At 42.3% G+C, this 25,359-nt stretch overlaps 2 protein-coding genes across 2 annotated transcripts in view; one reads left to right on the top strand and one right to left on the bottom strand.

The window, feature by feature from the left end:
• Window positions 1–5,588: 5,588 nt before the first annotated feature.
• On the bottom strand, window positions 5,589–11,132 carry LOC138283752 (uncharacterized). Its single transcript, XM_069221810.1, has 2 exons — window positions 9,714–11,132; window positions 5,589–5,887 (listed from the first exon to the last, which is right to left on the bottom strand). The coding sequence occupies exons 1-2, from the start codon at window positions 10,927–10,929 to the stop codon at window positions 5,862–5,864; spliced, it is 1,242 nt and encodes a 413-aa protein (XP_069077911.1). The 5' UTR covers window positions 10,930–11,132; the 3' UTR covers window positions 5,589–5,861.
• Window positions 11,133–11,535: 403 nt separating this feature from the next.
• Window positions 11,536–25,359, top strand: part of TTC17 (tetratricopeptide repeat domain 17) — a 483,695-nt gene continuing 469,871 nt past the window's right edge. The window contains exon 1 of the mRNA XM_069221809.1: window positions 11,536–11,731. Within this exon, the coding sequence (XP_069077910.1) occupies window positions 11,606–11,731 (126 nt within the window). The 5' untranslated portion in view covers window positions 11,536–11,605. The remainder of the gene's footprint in view (window positions 11,732–25,359) is intronic.

Below are 25,359 nucleotides of genomic sequence, written 5' to 3'. Positions count from 1 at the left end.
ATTTTAATATCCTCAAAAGCTGTAGTTCAAGTTTGAAGCTTACAAAGAAGACTGCCTATCATCTTATAAAAGTGAATCAATTGCAGCCAGCTCACAGTCATTACAGAAGTAACTGTAAATGCAGGCCTTTAAGAAACTAACATGCGGGAAGTATGATCATTTGTGAATGGGATCTTGAGTGAGGGGCTGATGAGAACAACCTAATCAATGCTAACATTTTGATTCTTTAGAATCATGTCTGCGGTGCAAAGAGGGCAGACTTAGGGAAAGAAGCAGACGAAGCTCGAGATTCTTCTACCTATTAATGTTAAGGGTAGGCATAGATATCCCTTGTAGAACTATCAGTATTTCTACATTCGAGATGCATAATTTAAGCTCAGGAGTGGTGAAAGGCCAAGGGATGCAGTTAGGAAATCTTTGTTCCAACATTTGTGCCTTAGATCTTTGTATGCAAGTTGTTTGGCATTTTTCACTGCATTTGCCAAGATTTTTTCTTGAATCTTGAACATCAGAGTCCCTTGTGGGTTATAGCCTTTCAATACGCTTTCTCAGTTGAGAAAACATCAGACAAGTGCCTGACCAGGAAAAGCTATTTCTTAGTTTGAAGGGGGTTACAAGAACGATCCCACAGCTACAAGAAAGATGGGTATTAATACATATACTTTCCATCATTATTTACTCGCTCATGTTGATATTCACTGTTTTTTAACAGAATACTACTATGTCGACTTGAACCATGCCACAAGTGTGACTTTCAGCTGATATTTGTTTTTCAGCCAATAGCAGTAAGGCAGCTGGGATTAACTTTTTGCATTACAGTTATGTGTGCACCTCTTCCAGCATATTAGTGCTTTTGGGTAAAAGACAGGATTGGTAGGATATCACCCTAGTCACTTTGGCCATTTGACAACTAGGTCTATCATAGTGCTTTCTCTCCTCTTCATTTAAATGATATACTTTTTTTTTTAACAAAATACCTATTTTCAAGCTTGTAAAATAGTATACAAAATACATGACCAAATATGTCTATTGTTTTTTCAACGGATTCGTAAATTCAAAGATGATTGTCCTTATGCTGAATGTGACCATTCCCATTGGAAGATGGTTATTTTGAAATGCAACGTGATGGAACATTATGCATGACTGTATTGACATTGTTGAATATTTAGCTACACCTGAATACACATGCTAACACTGAATAATCTAGTAGGGGCTTTCTTTGACAATGTCATTTGCAGTTTGACAAAATTAGAAGTCCAGCTGTTACCCAAATTCTCAGTTATTAGTATTTTCAAAACACAAATCTGCTAACAGATGTATGCTTCTAGTGTCTTATGCAGCGGCATCATCTATGTGTTTGATATTAACATGCATTGCAGGGCCTGATGCATATAAACATGATCTGCATTTGTGCATTGGGTTCTCTTAGAAGTGAGTGAGATCTAAAAATTACATCTGTTTAAGTTGACAATGTATTGTGTGTAAAACATTATCAGATTTTATTTTCTAATTCTTCCAATGAAGGGGAACTTTCCCCTCTCCTGGTGGATGTGAGCAGTGGCGTTCACTGCAAGGTAAAACTTTTCTGCAAGGTGACCTTATAATAGGCTCTGATTTCCATGTTGAGGTACACAAAAGTAACAAGATCTAATGCTGGTTAAAGGTATAAAAGAAAGCATTGTCTTTGCAGTGACAGAATCCTGTTGTTAAAGACAAACTGTGTGTTGATGCTGTACGGCAAATAGTTTTAGGCTATCTGGTTAGGTATGGGTGATGAACAAGGGGCATACAGTTTACTCCTTGATAATACTCATGGCTGAGGCATCCACTAAAGATGATAAACCTTATACACTTGATCTACTGAACATTAGTTATGTGTATTTGTAAGGTGCACTATCACCCGCAAGGGTATCCTGACGTTGAGCAGGCTGTGTGCCTAGCCCTACCTATAGTAGGTTGATTAATTGAAAAGCCAATTCTTCCGCTTTTTGTGGAATTCAAGAAGAGAATGAGGCTCTGATGTGGAGAGGGAGCTCATCTGACGCTTTAAGAGCAATGTAAGAGAATGTCTGTTCCCCTGATCTGGTTCTGCACATATGTGGGATGTTGGCAAGCTGGAGTTCTGCATAGCGGAGGTGTCTGGATGGTTGGTGGAAAGAGGTGCACCTGTTTAGGAAGGTGGAGCCTGGGTTGTGAAGTTCCTTAAATATGTGTGAGGAGTTGGAATTGAGTATGTTTGTGCATTGGAAGCCAGTATAGCACATAATAAACAATTGTTGTACGTAATGATATTAAAGGATCAGGGCTAAGCCCTTAACTTTACTGTACACTCAAACATTCCTGTACATACAACTCAGGAGATGAAGTGAAAAATACCAGTCTACTTTCCTTCTAATCTAAGAAGAGAAATCCCCTTTGGTGATAATGGTTGTGATCCTCGAAAACAGGGTGTTTCACAACACACTCCAATAACAAAACATATATGATATAAACATTAAAAAAAACACAGAGTAGACTTAAGTCAGTTCTGCCTAATTAAACATGACTAAAAAGTCTCCACATGGATTGCACCCATCCTGTACATACATACGGAATATCAATTGCTGCTTTTTAGGTGTTGCCTACAGACTGCTTTGAGTAGTCTGCTGATGAAGATCTGTTGTGTAGAATACCAATACTTCTTCGGGTCAGTTCATCATTTGTTGGCTTATCCACCTCATGCCCTTGCTTCTTATTCAATGGTGTTATGTTGAGAGAAATCTGTAGAGCGCACCGTCACCCAGAGTGTGGTATCCTGGAGCTGAATGGTCAGTGTAGCCAAACCTAGTGCCTAGTGGGACTACTCAAAAAGCCAAGTCTTCTGCTTCTTGCGGAATTCAAGGAGGAGGCTCTTATATGTAGCAACTGGTCTGTCCATAATTTAGGAGCGATGTAGAGAGCTTGACCGCCAGATCTAGTTTTCCGTATGCATGGGACGTGGGAAGAGGTATCAAGGTTTGTGAAAGCAGATGCAATTGCTGAGGTATGCTGTGCTAGCGTTATGTAGTGCCTTTAAAGTGTGGGTGAGAAGTTTGAATTGTACTCCTTTGTGTTGGAGGGGCAGTGATGCTCTGTGTGTTGTGATGAGTTAGGCGTGGGAGGTCAAGGGTGGTTAGTGATTCTTCCTCTTTTGTGTTTTACCTACCCTACATCACAGTATCTTAATAATTTTGAATAGCTGGCTTCCATAATTCACATCCATGTACTACTATTTGTTTTTCAGCACCCGTTGGGAGCGCATGCAGTCTTCTGCTCTTTCCCTCAAATGTTTCTTCTTTCCTCAAATCGCTGCCACACTGACACATTTGCTTTCCACCCCTGTGAGCTTCTGCATAAAAGCCCAAGAGCAGATATAAATTTCCTAAAGAGTGGACTTTATTGGTTTGGATTTTCTTTTATCTTATCTCAGATGTTGCATGAAAGCCCACAACTTGGCACAAAAAGGCAGCATTTATGATGCTGGCTGATGGGCAGCCTGCTGCAATCAGCCTCTGTTTGAAACAGCGAGTGACTGCAAAGATGTCTCTTCTGCCAGAGGCCCATAACAGTGGGTGCAGGCACAAGACATAACACCACGTGTAAGTAAGAAGCTTGTACTACTAATTAGGGATTGGTTTGTAATTGGCTTGCTTTGTTAATGGTCATGCTCTTGCAGGTTTAGTGAATTCCTCAGTTCGTTATTAACAGTTTTGGGGTGCAATTGTGTTTTAACATTAGTATAGAAGAAATCCCAGAGATGGAAGCACCTGCTGCAGAGTTCCTTGTGCCGCCAATAAAATTGTCTCACAATAACTCTGGCGATTAATGTTCCTGCTGGAGAGAAATTGGAGTTCTTTCTAGTGGCAGTTTTGACTCATTTTAAGTAGCACAGAAGGTTAATATGCCTGCTGCAAATGGAGTGTACCATGCATATCACAGAGCAGTATTTGATGTGGGTAGCTCAGTGGGCTACTGCTGTTGTCACAGAGACCCTTTTTTTACTGTGCAGTTCATAAATTACAATCATAACCTAGCGCTATGAAGTGTCAAAGAGCAGCATGCAAACTTCATGGTACAGGTCAGAAAGCTATGTTTTTCTCCTGAGTCTTTCATTATCCTAATGTTGCATGAATTCTTATTGGTAAAGCCAACCCTAAACAATGTGTTATGTATTGTGCGTTTGTGCTTCTCCAAATCAAGTACTTCTTAATAAAATGCTTACCAATTTGGATGTCATGAATTGTACACCTTGTAGTCCCCTTTGTCTCATGTAACATTTCCTATATACCGATTTACATACGTATGATTCATTGTCTATGGATTTGCGTGTGATGTAAAGTTCTCCGACACCCTACAGGGGTATGACAGGCGCTAGAAAACAAATGAAATCCATGTAAGTGGGGTTATGGCGAGATGAGGGGGGACCGTTTGTGGTAGTGGGGGAATCATTGAAGAGCCTTAATAAAGATTGTTGAATCCTGGGGCACTGTAAGGCCATCATTTACTATGCTTTAAAACCTAATACAAATGAATATATAATGAAAATGTGTTGCAGAATGTGCCATTTTTGCCCAGAAGTTCTGGGGAGACAACCCCAAACCCTTCTTTCAGTGGTCAGACTAACTGACTATGCACTGTATAGGGACTGGTCGGGCAAAATTTGTCAAGGCTGCTTTGGGTTCCCAGTCCAGCCCAGCCCTAATTGCCACACAACCTATTCCAGACAACATGCTTCACGTCTACAAGACCCTGTGTCAGGTGATTAGTCCAAAGTCTGACATGACTGCAGAAATGACAACAGAAATGGGGACTAATCTATGCAATGGGGCACAGTCCCTGACATTCAGAGACACAATGTACCCCTAGCTCTCATACCTTTTGTAGTGGAAGGTAACAGTGGAAAAGTAAGCGGCACTGTGGTAGTTACTTTATAAAAGCAATGGAAAAAATTCAAGTGTTTATAAAAGTTTTACAGCCCAAAACACCGACTACTTATGACCAACCTATAAAGGAAATCATTGTAGGGTGCTGTTATCTCTATAACTTTTGGTTCTTTAGAGATGTGATTGTGCTCAAATGCTAATTTACTATTCTAACTCCAGTTAATAACTTCCCACGAAATAGCAAATGAAACTAACATGTTATAACATAACTGGCAAGTTGGTTAATGCCATGTTTAAGTCTTAAACGGTCAACGTTTGTGCAAACATTAATTTGCAAGACGTTTGATCCCCATAGCAAAATGAAAGTAGAAGTCCCGGAATGCAAAGTTTTTTTTGTATTATAAGAAAAAGAAAAAAAAAAACCTTGGACTGTCTGAAAGTGTGAAATTCAACTATTCTAACTTGAGTCCCCCCCAAAAAACACACAAAAAAAATAAAAAAAAAATAACACCCTTTCCCCAGTAATCCAGAACTGGAATGTGAAAGGTAAATGAGAATACCCACATCTGCTACCAGCGTGGGGGAGAACTCAGACGGAGGGGATGTTTGAACACTGGAATACCTATGCTCACAAGCAAATTCTGATTTTCATAGCTATTGTGAAGGAACAAAAACACAAGGAGAGGATTATGCTGGAGCTCGAGATGCATTTACTTCTAACAGCAGTCCAATGAAACATTAAAAAAACAACAACAAAAAACCCATAAAGTATGTTATAGGTCCCAACTGTTGAACATTTGTTAGTAACAAACAGCATGTGACTAAAAGCACCAATGAGAACTATTCTTTGTATACAATGTAGGCATCTCCTTTGATCCACTTCTTTCACTGCTTAACGATGCCACGATTAACACGAATGAAATCTAATTCGAATCATCTCTCATCATGAATTGTGTCTTCTTAAGAGCTTTTTCCTGGGTCAAATCCTAGACAAGAGACAACACTTTTCATTAATTTTCAAAAGGTAATACACCATAGCAAAACAACGGAAAGACATAACAGGTATTAAGTATATATAGCCTCTGTGTCTTATTAAAATTTAGATTTTTCTTTCATGACAGCCAAGAAAATCTGTTTTAAATGTGAGTGCACAGAAGGAAGCATTATGTTTTTTAAAGCTTACTCACCACCAACGGGGCAATGTTAGTCACAGGACTGAAATAAATGTTTTTCTTTAAAAGCATAAATTCCACAGCTTTCAAATATCCTTCAATCCAGCACCTACTAACACGGCTTTTAAGCACAAGTGTTAGTGGGATAGGCACCAAACATTAGCTACCAGCACCTGTATGCCTTCTCACTCACCTTGCTTAAGAGACTAACCGGAGTATACGTTTTCATGGGCACAACTGAAAGTTGTGGTTAAGCATTTTGTCAAATGCTTGGTGAGACGCACCTTTGATGAAAGACTACACACAAATTTGGTTCATCGGGGAAATTTAAAAAAAAATAAAAAATTTGAGATAGATGCTAAGGTTCACTTTGAGGTGTTAAACATGGTAGATACTGGGATAAATTACATCTTATCAATAGTCAAAGGCTCTTGTATCCGAAGACCTCTTGTAACAAAGTGCAACAATATAGTGAGCTTATATGAGATCTTATTTGTGTCAGAATCTCATTAGGTGGCCAGATCAGAAACCATGGTGATCTCCCAAATATGGGAGTATTTGCTGCTTGAAGCCTTCTGAACAAAATTAGTTATGTTAACATATGCACCAACGGGGGTTCCTTCACTAGTTTTCCTTCCCTGTCGAAATCACTGATCTGAACTTGTTTGAGAGGTATGCCTTACTATTGACAGCAAGACTAGACAAGTTAATAACTTAATACTAAATCTGTTGAAATGGAATGACAATCATGTTACAAACACGAGGCATACCATCTTGCTCATGGCACAATCATTTTTGTGGTCCAAGCCCCGCCACTTTTGTGGATAGATGGAGGCTGAGATTGAAAGCTAATGGTTTAAGGGGGCAGTTCTGATGCCCAATCTGTCAAAAATATGAACTAAAAGAACTGGTACTTGTGTTGATTCTCAATTATAACAGATAATTTGGGAATAGATCGAAAATATGTGTCTCAAATACCACAGAATTCAGGGAGTGAAATTTTACAAAATATCTACTAGTCTAGGGAAATGGATCCTTCAGAAAGCTACTTTTCATTTAAAAAAAAAAAAAAAAAAAAATCCTCTCATCCCTTTTGGCAGCGTTCTCGTTAGATAATCGTTCATCGTATAGCGTCATTATATAGCTCTAAGAATATGGCCTCAAATTGTGTCGGGCTCATATAATATCAGCATGTGGATTCCAGCATATGTCTGATTCAGCCACCTTTTCACAAATCGACATACATTTGCTGGAAAAAGGCAGGAAGCAGTAGCTTCAGAGCTGGAATGGCTTGTGAGTCTGTGCGCACCCACAAACTAACATACTTTAAAGTATTCAGTAACTCCTCTCCACTTCCTGCCCACATTGGAAAAGGTTGCAAATGTATTGCGGACAGCGGCAGGATGTTTTTTCCACAGTGAGGTCAAAATAGAGTATAGGGGACGTGAATTTACAATCTCTGAGCAGATTTTTGGAAGAGGAATTATACACACGCATGTGTGCATATACAAATTTGAATTCAGAATTAACTTGGACTGCAGATTGTTTCCAGGCCCGATTCTGCAAACTGGTGAAAAGCTGGAAATGGCAACTCTGCACCAATGAAAGATCTTATACCTTGGCGTGCACTTTCGTGACTTTATTTGACAATGTTCATGTTGTCTATAGAAGTTTGCCATTCATTGTTTTTTTTAAATACTAGCATGAATCGGAATAAAACATGTTTATTAAGTAAAGCCACAGAGATAGTATTTCAAATTGCACTGTAGTTTAGCAAAATGCTTTCCATTCATGCCGCATTTTTTCGTGTACATTTTATTCTGAAAGCAAACAATCACAAGGCATGCTCTTACGCTTCGAAATGTATCGGCATGTGACCTGAGGCAATCTGAAAGCACTGCAAGCAGCCTTAAATTGATAAATTTTGCAATCAGGTGTACACGTTTTTAAACTGAAATCACGGTAAGTAATGAAAGCTAAGGGTACTTACTGCATTACCTTAGACCACTCACCCTAAGAGCAAAGGCTTTGAATTAATGAATGACATATATACACATGTGACGAGAGAGATGCCATCCTTCACATTGTGTCAGATCGTCCTTTCGCAAGTCCGTGCCGTGATATTGTAAACTGCAGAAAAAGTGTTTGTTTTGCAGGGGGACAGATCAATGTGTCTGGCGGACAGAAGAAACAAAAATCTTGTTTTCCTCGGCCTCTAAGAATATGTTCTGGATGAACTATAGGAATTCCACACTTCTGTAATTTTGTGATTCAACATACATTTGTACCTCTGAAGTGCAGAGATTTTTTGCCAGCTATGAAAATCTGTTTCTGTAAGACCTACTTTGCTCTGGTCACTTTCGGCGTGTCCAGACATCAGTGACAAAAGTCTTTGTTAGACTTTAGCAAAATCCAGTGGCCTGTCCACTAGGCAATTACTCTCTGCTGACAATCCATTTATAGGAAGATGCTGCAGTGCACTACCATATGCAGATACCTTCATAAAGAAGGAGACAACCTATAAATTCTGGGCAATTTTGTGCAGTAGGAGCTTTATCTAGGACTATCTCCACACGGTGCACACCAGTCTTATCTGCTGGTTGTCTCTACCATCAGATCTAAGGCAGGCCCATTTGTAGCTCTGTTTATGTTCCTCAACCACAGATGCTCTAATCTTATTTCATTGTGATATGTTCTCTGCTTGAGACATACCTCTCTGCAAGTGCCTTATCTTCAATTTATAAATTCCACAGTAATATAGGGGAACCAGAAACATCATCTATTTGGGTAACGCCCAGAGAAGACCAACGTGGTTACCTCCCTCATGAAGAGTTCACCAATACTATGGTCCTGATTAGACTGTTCGTCGTCTTAGTTTTCCACCATGGAACACTTAAGACTGCTTCTTTTGCACTTATGAAAAAGTACAAAAAAAAAAAGAATCTTTATTTTTTTCCCCGTTAGGGTACCAGGTCAGACTCGGCTTTATTTATTATGAAACCTAAATCCTTCTAAAGATGGCCAGCCATTTTGGCTTGATGATTTACCCTCACTGCTTTCAGATGCAAAACTAATTCAGGAGAATTCTGATGCTGTGGGCACTCCTATGCAGAGAATAGTCTGATCAGCTTTGTGAATGTTCACTGTGCTGCAAAAGATCAGACGACAGGCATGTAAACTTTCATGGTTGACTTCTACTGAAAATGCATAAATCAACCATGGGGGTTAAAAATTGGCACGCTAAACAATGCCTCATTTAGATGCAGATACAGCATGAAGGTTTTTATATTTGCATAGCTCCCATCACATGAATTCTTTTGGTCTTGAATAACATGTATGCTACAGGAGCATTAAAATCCCAGAGACTGCACAGTGGTTCTGATATTTGTCTTCTATTTTTTAGGGGCACAAGATTGTTCCTCAAAATTCCTCTGGGATGTAACAAAGTCTATGATATTGCACCTTTTTGCTCCACTGCCAAATCATCTCCAACAATCCTGCATTGCGTCAGAAAAGAAATAACAAGCAGAGGTAGGTGTACCTGCTTCTGACTGCTTTAAAATCAGATTATTTTGTTAGTGTCTTTGTATTCTAAGACTGATTGAGCCCATCTTTACTGGAGAGCAAAAACTGCACTCACCTTCAAAATTTCCAGCACGTCTCCGACCTCTATATGGTCTTGCTCTTAATCCCCTGCCTCTGGAAGGGGAGAAAGTATTGTAGCTTGAGAGCTCAGATTCCTGAAATTTCTCATAGGATCCTTTCCCGGGACCTTTATGGTAACTTCTAAAAGGCTGGCGTCCCCGGCTACGACCTGCACGGCCAACGGCCCGAGTAGGGAAAATTTTGCTCACTGTCATCTCTTCATCCGTGGCAGTGACCGCCTCAATTAAATTTTCTAACTCCTTGACAAAAGGGTCACCAAACAATAAACCATTGGCCAAAGGGCCAGCCTCCAACAGGGAAAGGGACGTCCACTTAGGGTCCAGTTTCATTAAAATTGACTTACGGCGCTCCGCTGACACAGCACAGTTAGCGTTGCCCAATAAACATATAGCTCTTTGTACCAACCCTGATAGGACAGCGGGGTCCACTAGTTTGCCTGCTTCCTTGGCTGTTTCGGCCATTTCAAAAATTTTTGCTAGAGGCCCTGTTATGTCCAGGAGTTTATCCTGACAGGCCCTCCAGGAACGATCAATCCCTTTTTTGGAATCCTTTAAGTATTTTGTCAAATTCGTGATTGCAGGGTCTAGGGTAGGTGTGGCGGTCAGCCTGTCCTCAACGATAGGTCTTGGGCACTCTGCCCTGAGGCGGTTCCTTGCGTCCCGTCCTAAAGGCTTGCGCACCCTTTCTGTCAGATACTTGGCCACTCTGGGACTCGGGGTCCACGGCGACCACGGCCGGTGGGTTAAACTGTCAGGATTAAACATTTCCTCCCCCTGCGTCTCGCTCTCTGCGACCGAATCGTCTCCCTCCTTGACATCCAAACTCTGGTGCAATCTTTTACCAGGCGTTGAAGAGTCCTCCTCGTCAGCCCCCGAGGACTCGGAAGGATCGCTAGGAAGAAAACTGGTCCTGGAGAGTTTTGCGACTTTGGGGGGTTTGTTTGAAGTGCCGGCTTGTGCTTCCTTCCGACTGGAGGGTTTGGTCTGCGTTACTCCCGCTTTTTGTGAGAACAGCTTCTGGAAAGGAGACAAAACTCCCTCAGGCCCTTTTCTCTTTCGGGACAACCATGAGACATGTTCCTTCCCGGCTGGCTTTTTAGTTTCTTTAGGGACTAACCCTCCTGAGGCGCTGCCGGCGCACGAAGGAGCCATTGCCGCCTCCTCCGCATCACTTTCGGAGTCCGAGGACATGTCTGAGAGAGACAATAGCGAAGACCCTTACTGTCTGGGCTTTTTCTCTCCTCTGCACCCTTAGTAAGCTGGGTTCACAGCCGTTTCTCTTAATGGCTTCCCAACGCGGTAACTACCGCGCCGAGGGGACTCCGTGAGCCCCGGCGGCACAGAGGGAACCTCGGCTGACAGGAGTCAACAAGAATAAATAGCGGTTAAATTGTGAGGCGTGGAGGTAGAAAGCGGACAGGTCTCAAGACGCATGCGCGCAGCAACCTTCATCCGCGAGAGGTGCGTGACCCCACCTCGTTTACAGATATCTCGAGTTTCGCACTGTCCGTCATGCACCCCGCGCTGATTCAAACTCAGCAGTGGCAAATCGGCCATAGCAATCAGCAGTTAAAGTCAGTCTATGAACGGGAACGGTTATGCAGCTATTATATGCAGATTCAAGTCCGCTAGCTATCATGGCATACTGGTTTTGTGAGTTCGCGCTCTAGTTGTTTGGTAGAATGGGCTGAATGAAATCCGTCCTAATATGGCGCCTATACCAAAACTAACTCTGCGGTTCGCGCCCCACTGGTCGAGCTATCAGCCCTTCCCAAGATGGCTGCGGCCATGTGCTTCCGCTTCCGGTACAGTGTGGCGGTGGTGGCTGCTGGAGCAGGGTCAGGGCTGGCAACAGTGAGAACGGAAGATGGCGGAGGTTTGTGGCTGGCGCTGCGGGTGGATGCTGGGGCTCTGCGCCCTCCTGAGCACCGCAGTCCTGGGCAACGCAACCACCCACTGGATAGTGACGGAGGACGGCAAGATCCAACAGCAGGTGAGGTGGACGTGTAACGCCCGTTTGAGAGAAGTGGACACTCTGGGGCACAGGGGGCAAGGTCCAGCCGAGCGATGCCAGAGCCCGTGCCACAAGGGAGAGCCAGCCTGCTCGGGTATACAGGGGGGCACAGCCCGCTCTTCTGTAACCCAGGGGCGTGGGATGCAGGGCAGAGTGGCTTCAGAAAGTGGACTGGTTATAGGAAAGAGGGTGCTTTGATGCAGAAGATGTGAAGGCAGTGTGCGAGTCCCCAATGGATGGACCCACGGGTGACAGCCAACTATACCAACAGCTGATGTTCTCCTGGAAGAGGAGATGCCAAGGGGGTGCAAGGTGCTCCAGCACAGAGGGTCACAGGGAAGGCTCACCCCGGGCGATGAGCTGCATGACTCCAGTATGGATGCGTAAATGGAAGGGCTGCTGTCACGGGGCGCTGATGGACCCAGAGTGTATCCTTCGGTAGAAGGGGCCATAGGGTACACCTTATCGCCAAAGACATAATGGCATCCCACTGCCTTCTAACATAGAAAATGAACTGTTTGGGTACTTATTAAGTAACGGCGTCCTTGGCACTGTTTTGTAACATAACGGCTCTCTAAATGCCAGGTAATAATTCAAGTACAATCTGTTTGAAGAAATGGGTTCGTCAGCATTTATAGTACCCAGATGTTTCCTGAAGTGAACTCTAGTGCTAACATTCTATGTAGTCAAACCAGTTATAGTATTCATATGGCATGCATTAAGACCCGTTTGTATTCTCGTGATAAGCTAGGATCACAGCTGTCCTCTCAGAACATAGTTCACTTTGTGTCTAAACGTGCAATGTTGACATTTCTATACGCAATGCAACCGTAATTGTCCGGAAATAAATCATTAGAAAACTGCATTTTATAATGGTGCCACATTTGTATTCTGGTTATTTAATGTGATGTCATCTTGTATAACTTCAACCACAATTCTCTTGGCTTTGTAGCTAATTTTCAAATTGATCGGCTATTTGTGCTGAACTAGTAAAGCTGTCAATCGATTGCGCCTAATATTGTTGGTGTTGAGAAGTTAGTGGAGAATGCATTTCTTTTAATATCACATCTGTTCTGTACGGCGACACCAACCTTACAGCTGTGTTGAAACAAATAACATAACTGGCATCCAATAGCATATTGACAAATGTTGTCTTTAGTAATATTGCATTTTTTCGCTGGTATGTGTTTTGTTTTCATACTTTCCTTTAACAGTGTTTTAAAAATAAATCACAGGCACGCCACAGATGCAGCTTTCCTGCTATGATTAATTCTATTGCATTTCAGATAGTTATTTTACCCTCTAAAAATGTATCGTAAGCCAAGCTTCAGAGTCGCAAACATGCACACATTGTGGAAGGGTATGCTGGAATATTTTGACTATGGCGTGGACAGTACATAAATAATCTTTTGATTCAGGACTGTTTCTCTCTAGTCAAGGAATTCATTTGTGACTTAATCCAGTGGTTAGAGCCGCTCTGTTATGTATTTTGTTTGGTACAAATATTGATCACTAGAGTACCTGACCTTAGTGTGTTGTTATTTGGCTGAAAACACAATTATATTCATTTAGGCTCCCACCCATTACAGGAATAATTTCTTTAACCAAGTGAAATACTTGTATCAGGGTTGTTCCACTTCGTTTTTTCTGGGCACAAAAAACTACAGTTAACTGCCAATATAAATCTGTTACATTATTTAGTTTGATATACTTCCCCTAATTACATGCGTGTGAACAATGTATTTCCCTAGATAAACTACTCTTCTATGATGACATGTATTAACCATTACATGAAATATTGTTAAGCCCCTTAAATGTAGTCCATCTTTTATAGTACTCACCGATTTCAAATGTTCTCTTTTATTAAACGAGTAAAAATATTTTTATTTGCATTTTTGATTCTACCATTTATACAGTAAGGGTATTTTCTGGCACGTATTTACTGATTTAGCCTGGTGCATTTTAGAGGAATAATCGTGCAGAACACGTCTTGTTCATCAAAGATTGCACCCATTGTGCCTTATCTGTCATTACTTTAATAATATCTGAAATAATGGAATACAGCTTGTTTAAAACAAACTGAAGCACTGAGACTATTGCCTTTTCACCCTACTAGTGGATTCAGCCGTTGGCTACATGTTGTTTGTGTTTTTCTTTCTTTAGCAACTGGCATTCACCTCTTTTCTAACACTTATTTTGTTTTGTATCCAGTGTGTTCATTTCTCTGGCATGTGGTTTATATATCCCCCAGAACATGGTTTATTCTAACTTTACCGTGGTAATCAAAAATGATGTTTTATGTCATGTTGGCTAGCAAATTGACACATGGTTTTATGCTTTGTGACTGTCATACCAACGATAACCTACGTATATGTGCAGTTAAAATTATTTAAGATAACTTAACCTGGGGGTTTCGTATAGTTGTTGGCGTGTAGCTTGCATAAGATAACAGAGTGCAACAGAGTCTATATCACCGTGGTGGCAGTAGATTTAAAGGTCTATAAGTTACATGCTTCTTTGTCACTAAAGCATTATTTTATGTACTGGCCCTGTCATCGAATCAGTTGTTGTCTGTGCTGCATTTATAAAACAGTGGCACATAAGTGTTTAGGTGAATTTACCATGCTATTCAAACAGGATTGGTGTACTTGTTGTGATAAGTATTTTTCCCTTGCATTGGCATGTAATCTTCTAAATGCTTTTTGACCATTGACGCTTGATTTTTAGGTGTACATTTCACCCAGTACTAATCACTGGCTCAACATTTTGTATGCATCTCTTCCGTGGCAATAGCAAGTTAGTATCTTGAGATTTAGATACTAACGTGTTGTTTATACTGTATTTGTGAGGATCTTGACACATCTGTGCCAATTTATGCTTATTTATTCAGATAGCTGTGAAGTATTTTCTACTCTAGTATTGAAATGTGGCTTATTTTTGTACCTTTTAACAGAATGAGCAGATTATTTATTTTGACTCAGTACTGTAGCATGGCTGGTTGATAATATGTGCTTAATGCGTCACCTTGTTGATATTTGTTTTGTCAATATCTGTGCAATCATGTATTCCCAACTCCGAGACCATTTTTTACATTCATTTACGTATAAGCTATAGAGATGTTACTTGTAACTTGATAGTGCAGTGTCTTTTTATGTTTATTTACAGTCTTATTGCTAGGTGATTTTCAAGGTACTTAATTTGGAAAAATAAACACACACTATATATTTTTTTTAAATAAAAAATACGAATTATCTACATTAATAACAGTGTAGATTAGCCCAAAACCTTTATCAACCTAGTTGACAACATCGTCTCCACTGTATGTTTTATTTTTCTCACTCTTCCTGAAATCTTTTTGTCCTCTGAGACAAAAATGATTTTTTTTTTCTAGTAAAGGTGCTTATGCTGCTTCCCTTCTATTCCCAATGCATATCTTAAGAGTTTAGCTAGTTTTGCACAGCATTTCAGCAATTTGTATGTAAAAAGGGCACAGTATGACATGTCTTCATACTGTATGAGTCTGGACATTTCATTATGGGGGTCAAGAAACAACACACTCTTGCCTTTTTAATACCATGTTTAAAGCTGCAAACACATTAAATAATTCTTCTGCTTTCCACTAGCGCAGGGGCTTAGTTAATCTGGACCACTATCTTTTTACCGCTGCACGCTTCTTGTGTAAAAACAAAGGTGCATACACAGTGTGTTTATGCAGCCACGCACACCCAGGCGCTCAGTGGTAAATGTGCATGCACAAACAATTATACATGCACACACTGTGCACATTATATATCTGCACAGTATACATGCACACTGTACACATTATACTCTGGTAAAGAGGGCAGTGCCGAACAAAATGAAGTTATATTGCTGTGCACACACCATTTGGTGAGTTAAGTGTTGTTATCCAGCTACACTCACTTTCAGTGGCTTCGTACATAAACCACATCTTGGTAGCAGTGTATCATTATCTGTATCCTACACACCTAATAAGGTGACGTAGGTCCACACACCGGTTTTATACTGTGCAACACACATCATCCGTGACTGATGCACAGTAACTATCACAATGTATACACAGACACACCGCTTATTTCGAAAATGTGACACTGGTGCACATACCGTGCTTTTATTACTGTGTCTAACCCGTACAATAACATGGATACCTTCATAAAAGCCAATACACCCACCATAGAGACAAAAGTGCACACAGTTTGTGAACAGCCACCATGAACTTACAATGATGCACACCGACTGTGTATCATAGTAGGCTGTGAAGTGAATACAAACACTTAAGTTACATAAGCTCACCCATATATGCCGTGGGCCTCATTTTAACACGCTCATGCATGCAGTCACAGCCACACACAAATGATGCTGTTTCTGCTAGTACAATAAACCAAGACCTAACGAATTTGCCAGCACTTGTTCTTAGTGTTGACACTTGACTGGACAACACCTTCCTGCCTAGGTTGGACGGCTAATTAGCGCTCACAATGAAGACTCAAGCACGCATGTTAGTGTGCTTTAGTTATTAAAACGGGGAATCATATTTTCAGTACATGTAATCCTTAAAAAATCTGTCGATTTCATTCTTTTGTGGTTTTTGGGCACCGTTTCAAGTAGATATCCTTCATTGTGTAAACCACTCGTTTCCAGATAGTCCTGCGTGATTTACAAGGTCCACTCCATCTAACGGTGGTAACCTACTAATTAAATTCCTTCTTCAGTATAAGAACAGTGTTTATCTGGCACACTCGGATAGGATTGTTTATCTGTCACCTCACAGGATCTCCATTGGTTCCTTTGGAAGAAGAGTTATGTCCAAATATGAAGTGCTGGTTCACAAAGCCTTGTTTGTAAACTGAAACAATTCTCTTTGAATTTGATTAGCACCCATAATTAGAAGCTACATTCACTTGTTCCCTTTCAGTTCTTCACACCTTAAGTTGTGGCAGATATCCTGTGCTTGTCCAGCTGGTTTGTGAGATTAGTAGGTGGGCCTTTTGGACAGAGCCTCCTAGATTGCCCATATCTATTGCGAGATGTATTATGGCTTAGCTTTCAGGAACTTGGAACCACCTCTTGGTTGACTTTCCTGTCACTCTCACTTACCTGCTTCCTATTTGCAGCGTCTCTTTGCCTTGGCTGTAGAACCCCTTGCCTGTTATCTGCATGATCACGCTGAGGTCTGGGGTATACCAGACTTGCGGCGGTACCATGTTGTGTCTACCTACACAGATGACGCTCTCACGTACCCCAAGGATGTACGAGCCACACTTTGGGAGCTTGAACAGCTTCTGGAGATTTTCGGGGAGGCCTTGGGTCTCTGGGTTAATTAGTCCAAGTCATGTGTATTCCTGCTAGCCCAACGTCCTCACGCCAACAGAGTGATCGCTGCTGACTCACACTTGAAGAGGAATTATGACTCCTTCAAGTACTTAGTAGTCGAAGTTTTTCATGCAACACGTGATCTTCCTGATGGTACTTTATACAAGGCGGTTGCAAATTTCCGTACTTCCCTCACTTTCTGGCGATCTTTGCCACTATTGCTGATTGGCTGTATGGCGATATATAAGATGTTAATCCTGCCCAGATTGCTTTATCTATTTTCAGCATTACCCCTAGTGGTACCGTGCGTTGTCTTCAAGACCCTTGATGGCATGCTCCTTGACTTGATCTGGGGAAATGGACGCTTCAAGGTAGCCCTATGCAAACTCCAAAGGCCAATGAAAGAGGGTGGGTTGGGTGCCCCAAATTTCGAGTTATATTATGCAGCAGCACATCTGCAATGGTCAATGATCTGGTTATTCTCACCAACATATTGCACACTGTACAAGCCCGACTGGGGACCGTTGCGTTGTACATTTGGCTAACAGACTCTAGTGGCCCCCGTAATACAATGACACTGCCAATGAAGGTAGGCACCGTTTCATACATCTCGAGGGCCCACACATCCCCTATTCACTAGAGATTTCCATTTGAGAAATACCTGGGATAACACAGAAAACACGAGCTACTGACTGTGACCAATGGACTGAAAAAGAGATTATCCATCTGGGAAACTTATTCTCGAAGGGCACGCTTATGTCATTTCAGGACCTCATCACTGGACAATTTCTCACTTACTATGTCATACTGCAGGTCATACGCGGCCTCTGGGGAACGATGAATACAGAGCTGCTCACGTCCCATGCACTACAGACTATCTTGCTGACCAAGGGTGCACATCGTGCCATTACCACTTTATATGCCGCACTACATAGTCCTGAAGCCAATCTCACGCAGAACGCGGGCAAAAAGTGGAACATGGCATTGCCACAACCACTAACTGACGTGTAATGGAATGAGGCTTTGCAGACTGTAAAGGGGATATCCCGAAATGCTAGAGTCAGATTTACACAATTTAACTACATACATCACACTTATCTGGACCCCCATCACATCCAACTCATGTATCCCACACACAGGCTGGATTGTCCACGCTGTACCTTACCCCTAGCAGGATTTTATCACATGGTGTGGGACTGTTCGGTGTTACAAACTACCTGGTGCTCAGTTATTGCAATAGTATCGGACCTGACCACACATCCCCTACCTATAACACCTACCTCTTGTCTCTTGGGCCTTCGCCCCCGTAAAAAAGGTGATACCTTCACAGATTTATTGACTTAGCTTTTGTATTATTTAAATGCAGGATAGCTGTGGCATGGAAGTCCCCGTCCGGCCCAGCTATATCCCAATGGTTAAAAGACCTGTTAACATGGTCCAAATCAGAAGCACATCATATTCGTTGGCTTCTAGCTCGCGGTATTACCTGTTAAGGTGGGGAATGCTGGGATCCTCTGGTACTCAACGTGGAGGCCAAAAATGATTTACATCCTCCCTGAGAAGTGAGTTACATATCGACTTCTGTACTGATCCGCCCCCTGTATATACCAAAAACGATTCCGCTGAATATTTCCCTAAAAAAAAACCTGTTCCTGGATGCTTCCTACTGCACTAATGACAGCAAAAATTTCTTCCCATTGCAACATATATAGTCCCACGAATGTAATGTTTTTTGTGTAATAGTTCTGTTGATGAATATAGAAGTGCTTACAAGCTTATGTCAAGAGATACTCTTCGGGAGACCTCCGACTAGACAATGTCCAATTATATGAACATAGATACTGTCTGTAAGGATGGCCATTTGTTCAGTGAAGCAATATATTGTAATGCCTCAAATAACATTGAACATCAATAAACAAACATGGAAAAAAAACCTTTCTCTTTCAATGAGCCTGCTTAATTTTCTACATATTTTACCTCTTATGGTCTCTTTCAATTTCTGAATATTCAATTATATTCTTTGCCTCTTTGTTGTACTTTGTAACAGTCTTGTAATGTCAGTTTTCGATACTAACCTTTCATTCTTTCTATAGGATTTATTAACTTTCTTCCTCTTCTCTCTCATGTCTTCTTTTGTTCTGTACCTTTTAGAAAGAAAGAAAAATTTAGGGTCTCCTGGTTTTTATAGTTTATCAGACCATAACTATCATCTCACGATCAACGCTGGCATTGACCATGCCAGTTGGGCTAGCTTTAATGTGCTATTGCATGGAACATCATTACTGCATGCCTTTGTTTGCATTCCTTGTCACATTAATCACAGAATTATTGGCTTTGCCAGTGCTTGTGCTCATCAATCTCCCACTAACGGCAACAGCACTTTTTCACCTTCTCTTTTTCCCTTTTCTGGTTCACACGATTTCATTCTAGTATATTCCTTGCAATGTCCTTCTCATTTTGTCCTTTCGTTATGTCTCATTTTCTCTTTCTTCTCCCAGTCTTGTTCCTTTAAGAGATCAATCAATCAAACAAACATTTTATAGGGCATGGCAAATCACTTGTGAGGGTCACGAGGCGCTGGAGCTGTATGCTGCTGCTTGGAGGTATGATCACTAGAACACCCAGGTCTTTAGTTCTCTTCTGAATCGTTGGAGTAACGGTGCAGACCTTAGGTGCAGGTTGTTCCAAGCCATGGCTGTCAAATGCGAGAAGGAGCATCCCCTGCTGTTGGCTTGACGGATCCATGGAGTGTCTGCAAAGGAGATGGAAGCTGATCAGAGGAGTCTGGTCGATTTGTGGAAGGTCGGGTGTTTTTTTTATGTATGCTGGTTCTTTTTTGTGCAGGGCCTTGTAGGTGTGGATCAGTACCTTGAACTGGCATCTCTTCAGAATCAGGAACCAGTGTTGTTTCTTGGGATGGGATGTGATGTGTGTCCTTCTGGGGAGGTCGAGTATGAGTCTTGCTGCTGAATTCTGTATTGTCTGGAGTCTCTTCAGGAGGTGTACTGTGATTCCTATGTAGAACGTGTTTCCGTAGTCCAGACTCCTGGTGATGAGGGCCTGCGGTGACGGTCGTTCTGGTGGAGCATGTGCAGGGTGTGAAAGCAGGCAGATGAGACTGCGCCCACTTGTTTCTTCATTGATGAATTGCTATCCAGGATGATTCTGAGGTTGCAGGCATAGTCTGTTGGGGCGGGAATGTGTTGTGCTCTGCTGGCCACCATGTATCAGTCCATGGAAAGGTGTTATTCCCAAAGATGATGCTTTCCATTTTTTGGGTGTTGAGTTTGTCCTTCATCCAGTCCGCTACGTCCATCATGCATCTGTGGAAGTTAGCTTTTGTGGTGGAGGGACAGTGAGAGGATGAGCTGTGTATCGTCGGTGTAGGACATGGTGCTGTGTCCGACGGTGCCGGCCACAGCAGTCATGTAGCTGTTGAAGAGGGTCGGGCTGAGGGACAATCCTTGGGGGACTCCATAGCTCTTCTTGGGCTCTGAGGTGAATGGTGGGAGACTGATCCTTTGGATTCTGTCGGTGAGGTACGAGGTGATCCTTTTGATGATATTTCCTCGAATCACGATGTGGTGGAGTCTCAGGTGGTGGAGTCTGTTGATCAGGATGTGGTGGGAGACGGTGAGAAATGCGGTGGACAGGTCCAGGAGGATGAGGGCTGCTGCTTCCCCATGGTCCAGGAGGGCTCTGAAGTCATCTGCGACTGCAATCAGGGCTGCCTCGTTGCCGTGGTTAGCTTGAAATCTAGATTGGGAGAGGTATGGGAGGTTGTGGTCTTCTAGTTGTTGGGTGAGTTGCTGGTTGATCACTTTCTCAAGGACGTTTGCTCGAAAGGGAAGCAGAGATAGTTGTTCAATTCGGCTGGGTCAATTAAATTTTTTTGCAGGAGGGGCCTCACTTGCGTGTGTTTCCAGACCTCCCGGAAAGAGGCTACGGTGATGGAGGTATTCAAGGCCTTCCTTAGCTTGTTGCCAATTGTCTTGCTTCCGAGATTTGAGGCGTGATGGGGGCAAGGGTCTGTGGGTGCTCCAGAGTGTACGGAGGTCATAATGGAGATACTGTTTTGTGTGGTGAAAAGTTCCCAGTGGTTGAGAAGGTGTTCGAGGTTCTTGTTAGTGCATGTGAATTGGTTTATGCTTTCTGAGGCGGAGGGTTGTTGTTCACAGTTTTCATAGATGGCCAAGATCTCTTCATGAAAGAAGCCCGCAAGGTTGTTGCACAGTTACCAGGAGGGTGTGATGTTGTTCTTGGTGGCAGCAGGATTCGTGAACTTCTTCACAATGGTGAAGAGTTCTTTGCTGTGGTTTGTGCTGGCTTTGATGCGGTCTGCTAGAGTGTTCTTGGTTTCTTTCAGGAGAAGGTGGTGCTGATTGAAGGCAGTCCTGAAGGCGGTGTGGTGTTTTGTTCTTTTAGCTGATGCACCACTACCTTTCAAGTTTATGACAGTTGCATTTGGTGGAGTGCAGTTCCTCAGTGAACCAGCTTGCTCTTTTGCTTTGTTCTTTGACCTTGGCTTTCTTGGTGGGGGTGATGGCACATTCTGCGATCCACTGTGGGAAGCTCTTTTCTACTTGTTCAGGGTCGTGTGTAGAGTCTGGGAAGTCGGAGCGAAGAGTGTTGTTCCACTAGTCTTCTGATACCATTTTATGATGTATCTGACTCTGTCACTGGAGGTAAAGATGGGGGTTGAGTGTGTGTCCTGCGATGTGGGAAGGGTGGGTGATAAGCTGCATGTGGCCGATGTTGCTCAAGCTTTCCAGTAGGACGGTGGAGTTGGTGTCGCTGGGGTCGTCTAGTTGAGTTCCCCTAGAAACATGTAGTGCTCAGTCGAATTTTTGTGGGGCGATGAGTTATGGGATGGCTTTGCAGAAGCTAGTGCGTGGTCCTGGTGGTCTGTAGACAAGGGTGCCTCTGGTTCTTTTTCAGTCTGTGTGGAGTTGGAAGTTGAATTGTTCCATTACTGGTGCCGGGTTGTCATGCAGCGGATGGTGTCCCTGTAGATGATGGCGATTCCACCTCTGTGATTGTTGGTTCGGTCTCTGTGTGTTACCTTGTAAGCTTTGTGGATGGTGGTGGCAATGTCTTGTGGGGAGGCGGGATTGAGCTAGCCAGGTTTCTGTGAGTAATGAGTGAGGAGATAGTGTCTCAGAACTCTGTATCATGTTTAACTAGTAAATGTGCATTGAGTAGGATGCACTGGAGTTGTGTAGTTGGGTGATGATCTCTCAGTGAGACCCGAGGAATGCGGGTATTGGAGACCAAGCATGTTGTCCTTGCATTCAAAGAGTAGATCATGCCTCATTGTCTGTCGATAAAAACACGACGCACGTATTTATTTTAATTTGGCTTGATATTGCCTGTTTTACTATTCTAAATTAAACTACTTAATGATACCATTATTAATAATGAATCTGTGCCCATTCCCAACCGTGGAACGTGGCATACCCTCGTCAGCCATGTATCTTACTGTCTAGACTTTTTCTAGTTATATAAATGTCATTGTCTTAAAATACTTATAATAGTTATATATGATATATCAGTCTGTTTATTGCTTGTTTCAGAATTGGAATATTATTGTCGAACAACTTTGTAAAACTGTAGGCAGTTAATTTGCACATTGTTATAAAAATGATTCCTTTAATGTCTGTCTTTTGTCCATGGCCTAGGCTTGTGGCAGTCACGTCACTGCTAGTCATGAATGAGTAAACATACCCTGTTAGAGGTGAGAGACTGGTGGCATGAACCTCTTGTTGGTTGCGCATTTGATGTGGAGATACAATGGGCTGGCACCAGAGTGATGAGCACAAGGATGATGACTGCCTACACCTTCTGCTCATCACTAGCTAGTTTATTGCCAAAGGCAGCTACAATACCTATGTAACTCATGCAAGTGGGATTAGTTCTAGTAAGTAGACTCTACTTCAAGATAGGTGTAGTATGTCTAGGCATGTCTCCACTGCATTATCGGGTGTTGCTAAGAGCTTCTGGTTTCGCTCTGTACAGATCAGTCAGTAAATGGGTATCCAGTTGTCTTTCCATATGTTCAGGCTTAGTTTGTATCTAGCTTAAAGTCGACCAGATGATATTGGAGTGCTTTACATGAGTACTGGTTACATTACACAAGGTTGCATTCAGTGTTGAATAGAGAGATTAGGTGATTAGTTCAGAATCGCAGGATGTTGAGCCGTCCCAAAGACTCCAACCTGGTGCCCCACGTCAGCAGCTCTGTCCTTAACGCCACATCCTGGATAGAGGGAGGATGTCAGGCAGAAGCCACATGAAAGCTGTGCTCATTATGCGGGTGAGGTTCAAACAAGACCTCAAACTGAGCTTCAGCCAGGCTTCAGGCTCGGCTCGAGGTTTAAGTGGCTTGCCCACTTCAGATTTAATTATTTATATATGTACCTTGCAGATATATATCTTGGAGGTACATGGATGAGGAGTAAAGAATAGTAAAACTATACTTGCAATATGCACTTATTGCCTCAATATTTTGGTCCTTGCTATTTTAACTTAAAAAAATCCATTAACTTGAGATTTCACACACTATATTCCAGACTGCAACACCAAGCTGGTATTTCAAGAGATTGTGCAGAAGATAAAGCAACTTTTTCTCCAAGCACTTGACCCTGTTTTTTCCCAGGTGGAGATTGAAAGGACAGTACTCCCAACTAAATAAGGAAGTAATCTGTCCTGCATACAGTCCAAATCATTTGCCCCCGCAGTGTTGACTTTGTCCAAGGTGCTGACCAGAACTACTAGCTGTGCTCATCTTAGCATTCGTAACTCCCACATTCATTTATCCATCATGGAGGTACCATAGTTCCTGGTGGGAAACGCCTACAGTACAGTGCATTCATTATGTTCCTGGCTGTAGTGGCAGCTTTTAGGCAGCAGCAGAAGTTCTGCTACTGTCCATACGTGGGCAAGTCAGTAATAACACTGAGGAAGTGCTATTACTGATTGTTGTTGTTCCTTTCCCTTTCCTGAACCTAGGGTTACATGTTAGGGGGTACCTTTTTGTTTGAGAGTCGTACCTGTGCATGTTTCTCAACTTAGCAGTGTCAAAGGGAGAAAGCAGAATCCGGTCCAGTCCTGGCATTGCATCCCTATTGGGTAGTGATTTCTCAGTCAACTACACCAAATCCTCCTAGGTGCAAATTTCATGTGGGCAGTACTGGGTTTGTGCGTTGGAAAAACCTTTTTCTTTTCTAGGACAGTAAAAGCCCTCACAGTGAACCACTTCTCAACTAAATGTGACCATGATAGCCTGGTTGTTCCGAAGGCATCTGCGATTATTGGTGCAGTGAATAGGGCTGGTGCCTCATGCCTTGCTTCTTGGGTATTCCTCACACTTCTATATTGAGGGAACATTGTGATTTGTCCAGTCCAGTCCAGTTCCAGGCTCAGACCATGTGAAGTTGTCCACATGGTCCCAGTTTCTCAATAGGATTGTTCTCCTGCCTGTCCTGATTGCAACTCTAGGTCACCATCAACTCTTCTGACTTGTTAATTGGCAGGTTTAGGCTGGGGCTCTAAATCCATGCCTTGTGGGAGTGATCCTATGTGTCCATTCTTATAAACCCTTTGAAGTTGAAGGACATCTTTCTGGTTTTGAACGTCTTTCTTGCATTGTTGAAAACCTTATAGGTGTTGGTACACCTGGGCAATATCACTCCCTATACCAGTTGGCTCTATTTGAATGTATTTTACCGTTAGTCTCCCAGATTTTGGAGACTGTATAAAATCAAGGTATGGCAGTCTGGGCATGTGTATATATCACCAGGCCCTACCATTGGTAAATTCTTCCCTCCTTATCCCCCATCTTTGAGCCTGAAGACATTCCTGTAAAGTCCTTTTTGCCACCTGACTAAATTGGGTAGCAGTGAGTGGATGAATGGATTCTTGAGTATACATAAAAATGTGTGTGTGCCTGAGTTATTGAGTGGCTAAAATCACAAATGACCAAAGAAACACTTTCATTTATAAGCCAGATCTGCTGGCATTGCCAATGCTTGTTTGAAATATAGGTTCCTTATAGTTTCCTACAGTGCGATCCATTCCAAGATGTTTATCTCTTGAAATAACAAAATGGGTTGTTTATTACAAGAAAATTCTTTTGAATGTTACTTGTAACGTCCTGCTGACTGTGTGCTTCTTTTACTTTTTAGGTTGAGCACTCTGACGTGTTGTAATCTATCTGTGGGCTTTTAGCCATGCCCACGCACGCCCATCACTATCACTCGTTCGTGGGCTTGCCTTTC

Source organism: Pleurodeles waltl, chromosome 3_1 (genome assembly GCF_031143425.1).
Source record: "Pleurodeles waltl isolate 20211129_DDA chromosome 3_1, aPleWal1.hap1.20221129, whole genome shotgun sequence".
NCBI lineage: Eukaryota > Metazoa > Chordata > Amphibia > Caudata > Salamandridae > Pleurodeles > Pleurodeles waltl.
The sequence above is the reverse complement of the archived record's forward strand: the minus strand, read 5'-3'. Positions and strand labels throughout refer to the sequence as shown.